Source organism: Malus domestica, chromosome 12 (genome assembly GCF_042453785.1).
Source record: "Malus domestica chromosome 12, GDT2T_hap1".
NCBI lineage: Eukaryota > Viridiplantae > Streptophyta > Magnoliopsida > Rosales > Rosaceae > Malus > Malus domestica.
The window spans coordinates 15863908-15870300 of NC_091672.1; the positions used below are offsets into that span (position 1 = coordinate 15863908).

General features: G+C 36.7%; 1 protein-coding gene and 1 long non-coding RNA gene across 2 annotated transcripts; one reads left to right on the forward strand and one right to left on the reverse strand.

Annotated features, from left to right (window-relative positions):
• Positions 1-106: 106 nt before the first annotated feature.
• LOC139190183 (uncharacterized) lies at positions 107-2666 on the reverse strand. The gene is made up of 2 exons (XR_011574239.1): positions 1915-2666; positions 107-625 (listed from the first exon to the last, which is right to left on the reverse strand). It is a non-coding gene; the product is annotated as an uncharacterized lncRNA (long non-coding RNA).
• Positions 2667-2878: 212 nt separating this feature from the next.
• Positions 2879-5079, forward strand: LOC103430306 (expansin-A9-like). The gene is made up of 2 exons (XM_008368441.4): positions 2879-3179; positions 4393-5079. Exons 1-2 carry the CDS (start codon positions 2945-2947, stop codon positions 5019-5021), a joined length of 864 nt encoding a protein of 287 aa, XP_008366663.2. The 5' UTR covers positions 2879-2944; the 3' UTR covers positions 5022-5079.
• The last annotated feature ends 1314 nt before the right edge of the window (positions 5080-6393 follow it).

Genomic DNA, 6393 nt, shown 5'->3' on the forward strand with positions numbered 1-6393 from the left:
GGTGCATTTTAGTGAACGATATGTCTATACTAAAATGAAATTCAAATGAAAAGTTGCAAATTTTGACTTATGAATAGTTACATACTTTTCAAAGAGACGTCTCAACTTTTATAAATAGGAAAGCTCTCCTATAGTCGTAGATTCACTTTTTTGTCATTTGCATAATCATACATGTAGCGCACTACATATTAGAGTGTCGCATTGAGTCTATATGATAAAATATTCAACACAATCATGGTTCATTGGAGCCTTATAATTTGGAATGCTACTGTTACAAGGATGTGGTCATTTTATCCTGTAAGACAAGTCATAAGCATCGTAGTGTGGTGTAAACTTGTTTTAAGAACAAAATATCGAACATTTACCTCGACCAAATAAGGTGTTTCAAACCCAATTCTCTTAACATTGTTTATTATTGTTTGAAGCAATGCCGAAGACATGGCAGTACAAGTAGGAGCGGCTGCCCCTTTGGTCGTTGGAAAACCCCATGAAGAGCAAGGAATCCACCTCTCTGAACCAACACGGAAGGTATTTGACGAAATGCTTGAATGAAATTCAAGTCTATTGTCATTGTTGTGCTGTGTTGCTGCACTGCGCTTTGCAAGCTTGCAGCCAATGTTTCAACCTGTGGTGGAGGTGTTTCAATGGATTATTAGTTATCACAACCAAGATAATCTAGATGAAGCAAATAGGTTATTCAACGAACTACAAACTTTTGGTTTGTGTTTCATCTTTTTTTGATGAGATTTATATTGAGAATTACAATTGAGTTATCACAAGAATTACAAAAGAAAGACCAAGACATTGTGAAAGCAATGGTGTTAGTGGAATGCAAACAAAGACTACAATCCATAAAAGATGATGACTTTGAGGATTTGTTTCATGATGTATAAACGTTTTATGCAGAAAATGATATTAATGTTTCTAACATGGAATATTTCTATTTTGCACCCAAAAAATCAAATCATAAAGCTCCAAGACTTGCAAACGTCAATTATTATCATGTGGCCCTCTATTTTCAAGTCATTGATATGCATCTAAAAAAATTGAATGGTCACTTCAATGAGGTGAACTCCGACTTACTTCTGTGTATGGATGTTTGAGTTTGGTCCACAAATTTGCATCTTTTGACAAAAAAAGAAAAAAGAAAAAAGTTCATTTTGCCAAATTTTATCCTTAAGATGATTGTGTGGATTTCATGAATCTTCCAATTCAACTTGACAATTATAATCATGATGTGAAGATGCATAGTGAGTTTTTATCATTGAAAAGAATTATTGATCTTTGAAAAGAATTGGGAAGATCAAGAGGAGTGAAAGCTACAAGTATGTGTATAAGCTTTTTAATTGGCTTTTGGGGTTGTCAGTTTCAATATTGTGAAAACACCAATGTATAACAAAATGAGAGATAAATAGTTGAGTGGTAGCATGTTGTTTACATTGAGAGATATGTTTCTGCTTTTACTAATAAAAAGCATATTATGCGGCTTTTCATGACATAAAATCTCACCGACCACAATTGTTACTTCTTTTTATTGATAAATTATTAACAACATTAATATTATCTACTGTCTAAAAGGATTTGGTTGTCTAAATTTTTGTGGGGCATTTTACCCTTTTGCCCCCTCCCCCAAAAAATAATCATGGCTTCATCACAGGTTCGTAGGCATTAAATTGTTATTTATTTGCTTGAATTTTCCTTAATTTAGATGTGATAATATAATATTTAGATCCCTACTAGCAGTTGAGCCTGCGCGATGCGCGGGTTTCAAAATTGTGTTAAATGTGCGGAATATATTAAAATCTATTCACATTCATATCAAAATCAATTTATATCCTTACGTTCAATAAGAAGCAAAAGATGAGTGTTTGTAGAAATGTAAAGTTTAGATCTACTGGGACAAATTTAAATGACCTTGTCAACTGCTGCTTGTAAGGTAACATGATCTTCTCATTCATTAGGTCTCATCATGTGGAAAATTAAAAGTAGATACAAACCTGCTATAACGAAAAATAGACGAAACTAAGTCAAAATGTATGTATGCATGAGAGAAGCTTATTGACCGAAAAACCAAACTAATGACCCTAAACAATTTGACATGGAAAAAAAAAACAAAATAAAACATAACTTAAACTTTTCCCTGAAAACCTTGGATAGCTTGAAATGTTACCCTTATTCATTCTTCACTCTCCTATTATCCTACACGTTATCGGTGCGGTATACTGACGGGTACAACTTCAGGTATATATCGGGCTATGGTTGGCGAGACCACCGCGAAGGTTGGGACCCCTATTGGATCTTGGTGGAGATTGGATCTTGATGGAGAGAGGCTAACTACGACGTTCCTGACTGATGGACCCAATTTCGCTCAAGGTTGAATGAAAGGACCTGCGAGGACAAAGACAAACAAAGGATCGCGAAGCCGAGCCCGGGGAGGGTCGGTTAATCAGATCTGCTGCCATGCTTTTACAATGATTTAGCAGCTTAATTTTATCTTTCTGTTATGTTTTGTTTACGGTGGATGATGATTTCGGTCACATTGATGACCGATAAGTTCAATGGCTGGATCAGACAACCCATCTCACCGCCGGATGGGTTCCACTGGAAGTCCTTGGGGCGAAAACTAGAGAAACGATGCGATTATACCACAAGTTCAGGAAGCTAAATAGAAACTTTCACATGATCTTTGCTGAATTTGTTAATTTATAGAAATTACTATATCTTCGTACCAACTAATTATTATCTTTGTTAAATTTTAGGAGCATTGTAACCACCCTAATCACTTACATCCTTCCAAATTCAAGTTAACTGAAATAACCGCAAGGTTGTAAAATAGACATGCCTAAATTCTAGAACCATATAAATCCTTGCAGCACAAGAATCTACAGCAAACCAAATTATTAGTTGAAAATAAAAATTTCTACACACCGATACACAAATAGATATGGCATATGAAGTGCCCTTGCAGGCCCTCTTAGGGTTAGTGACATTGATTTTTCTTCCTCTGGTGGCTGATGTTGTCCATGCAAGCACTGCATGGAGACTTGCAACTAAATTATTGGAGGACGATGGACATGACATTCATACGGTTGCCCGCACCCACAACCGGCCAAGGTTCGGTGGTGGCCCTTGGAAGCATGCTCATGCCACATTCTATGAAGGCGGCCCGGGAACCTTTGGTATGAATTAATGCTACTTCTATATTGTTCATTGACAAGCTTTTAGGATTCAATGATCATCTTTCAGCGAATTAAAAAAAAAAAAAGACCTTGTTTAAAAGGATCGATTATGTACCAACTAGGTCTTACCTAGTGATTTTTTTTTCTTCTTACCAGTCAATGTTTTAAAAAACTAGCATTGACTAGCCTAGATGGCTTTTTGGGCGACTATATAAAGAAACACCTATATACGTTCACCAGGAATGGGCTATAAACTAAATTAGGCGTTGGGAGACAGCACCTAAGCACTTGGGCAGGGTTTGATTTTTTTTATTTATTTTAAAACAACCCAAACCCAAATCGATATAGCTTTTGGGCAGGGTTTTTATAAACGAAAACTCTTCTATCTTCTCCCACCTTTCTTTACTTCAAAATTTCAAGTCTCAAGCCAACTGTGCCAACCTTCAATCTCACCCGGCAACCTTCCACAAGTTCACAACAAATTTGTAATTTTAAATTTAAGGTTAGAGTTTCTCTCCTACATCAAGGTTAATGAAAAATTAATAATTTATGCTCCTACCTAGGCGAGGTAATCCATGAAGTCCTTGACTTCACCTTCGTCTTTTAAAACATTGTTCCCAATGTTAGAAAACATTTATAAGTTTGAATCCCACTTCCTATTGATGATAAATTAAAATCTAGAGAGAAATTTCAATCACAACATCTTGGTTCTCAAACAATAGACATGAGACCACATTTCAAATCGCGGCCATATTTCAGCCAAAACGCAAAGTTAGACAAGCATTTATATTTACAACTCGATCCCAATTTGATTATGTATTAAAGATGTGATCAGTTGCTTGTAGTGAGCTTTAAGAAAAACAGATGTAAATATTTTCCATATTCGAAGCAAGCTGGATTCTGTAATTTTGCTTTTGATCCAGTACTCGCCGTCAAAACGATCTTGTATTTTATGCAGGCAGTAGAGATCAAGAATGGAACTTGCAGAGTTCAAATTCTTGCCTTCCAAAAATTCACGATAACAATGCACGACTCATTAAGACGAAAACTTCACAATGTCAATTTCATACGAGCCGTGGGACGCTCCTAGGACATACTACTTACGATCCAATCACATCATTACCACGAACTAGTCATTTTTTTTTCATCTCACTTGGTTGTTTGGAAATTAATTAGAACAAGATGGTAGTATTTTGATGATGAGTACGTGCAGGAGGAGCTTGTGGTTATGAGGATGTGATAAAAGAAGGGTATGGCCTGGACACAGCAGCGTTGAGCGAGGCTTTATTCAACAAAGGGCTGTCTTGTGGAGCATGCTATGAAATCAAATGCGTCGACAACCCTCAGTGGTGCAAGCCAGGACAGCCAACTCTCGCCGTCACAGCGACCAACAACTGCCCCCCCAATTGGAACCAGCCAAGTGACAATGGAGGGTGGTGCAACCCTCCACGTGAGCATTTTGATATAGCCAAACCTTCGTTCATCAAAATTGCCGAGTACAAGGCCGGCATTGTTCCGGTCATGTACCGCAGGGTTCCATGCCTGAAGAAAGGAGGAATTAAATTCACAATAACTGGGAATCCATATTTCAACCAATTGTTGGTGTGGAATGTGGGAGGAGCTGGGGATGTGACCGGAATGCAAGTGAAGGGCAGCAAGAAGCTCAAATGGACAACGATGAAGAGGCTATGGGGTCAGAAGTGGGAAACGGACGCCAAGATGGTTGGCGAGTCATTAACCTTTCGAGTCAGAGCGAGTGATGGTAGATACTCAACCTCATGGCATGTTGCTCCAAGCAATTGGCAGTTTGGCCAAACCTTCGAAGGCAAGAATTTCAGGTAGAAATAAACTTGTAAATAATGTTAATGTTGTTTGATTTATGGGAAGTGATTTTCACATACCCTCTTTAGCTTTCCACACATTTTTCTTTATTTATAATTATTAAATTGAATAAATCAAACAAAATCAACATCCAGAATTAAACAGAAGTGTGTAAGAAGCTAAAAATAATGTGTGAAAATTATTTTCCTTATTTTTTATTATGTAAAATTGTAAATATTTGCTCTGTCGGAGATTTACCTCTCATCGTGTAAAAGAGAATGAAATGTTCCATGTATATAATATATATATATATATATATATATTAACAAACTGTTCCATGTAAAGTATAATTTACCTATTGTTTTATATGGTCAACATTTCCCGGTTAAGGATAACTTTTCAATCTTGGCAAATTTGTGGTTTCGTGTTATAATATTTCTGATAGCGAGGTTTTTATATCCACAATAGTTTTCGGCAAAAGTTTCGTCATGACGGATGTGTGCAGTGAAATCCAAGGTTTCATAGAGAGGATAAGACAAAATTTCAAATTAAAATTGGTCTTGTGACATAGCAAAAGAAATATTGTGGAACAATAATGTTATTCTTCTTACCATCAAATTATCACAATATAACATGGGATGTGACAGGGGCACGTTAAAACCCTAACATCTTACACCACATTGTCATTACACTTAAAACCTAACCTCTTACACCACATTATTTTAAAAATAACATTATTACCATCAAACTTTCTTGTAATGTGTATCAATTAATTTTTTTAAAGTTAATAATTGAACTTTATTTTTCTCTGCACCTTTGGTGCTATTCTTACCATCAAACTTTCTTGTAATACGCTCATTAATTTAAAAAAAAATTATTTATTCTTCTAGACACACTTTATTGTTGGAGAACAAAATGATCACCCCCACATACCACTTAAAACCCTAACCTCTTACACCAAATTGTCATTACCACTACCATTGTTGCCACCACCACCACACCACAATTGCACCATCATCACCACCACTACTGTACTTGCCACCAGTACCACCATAACCACAACTCCCACTATATCCTTGTCACCACCCCCATCATCACAACCATAAACACAACTGCCATCACAACCACAATTGCCACCATTGTCGTTGTCATTGCATTTACCACTATTGTTACCTTTGCAGCCCAACCACCACACCTCTTTATTGGCACCATCATCACAACCATTATTCTTGCCACCGTTGGCGTAGTCAGCGCCCACACTATCATGTCCATTTTTGTCATTATATACAATTGTATCACTTTTATATTAAAATTTGCCAAATCTTTTTCAATGTTCTAAAACGCGGTCTGGATGGCCTCCTAGGCACTGGGCGTCAAGCCACCACCGTGATTA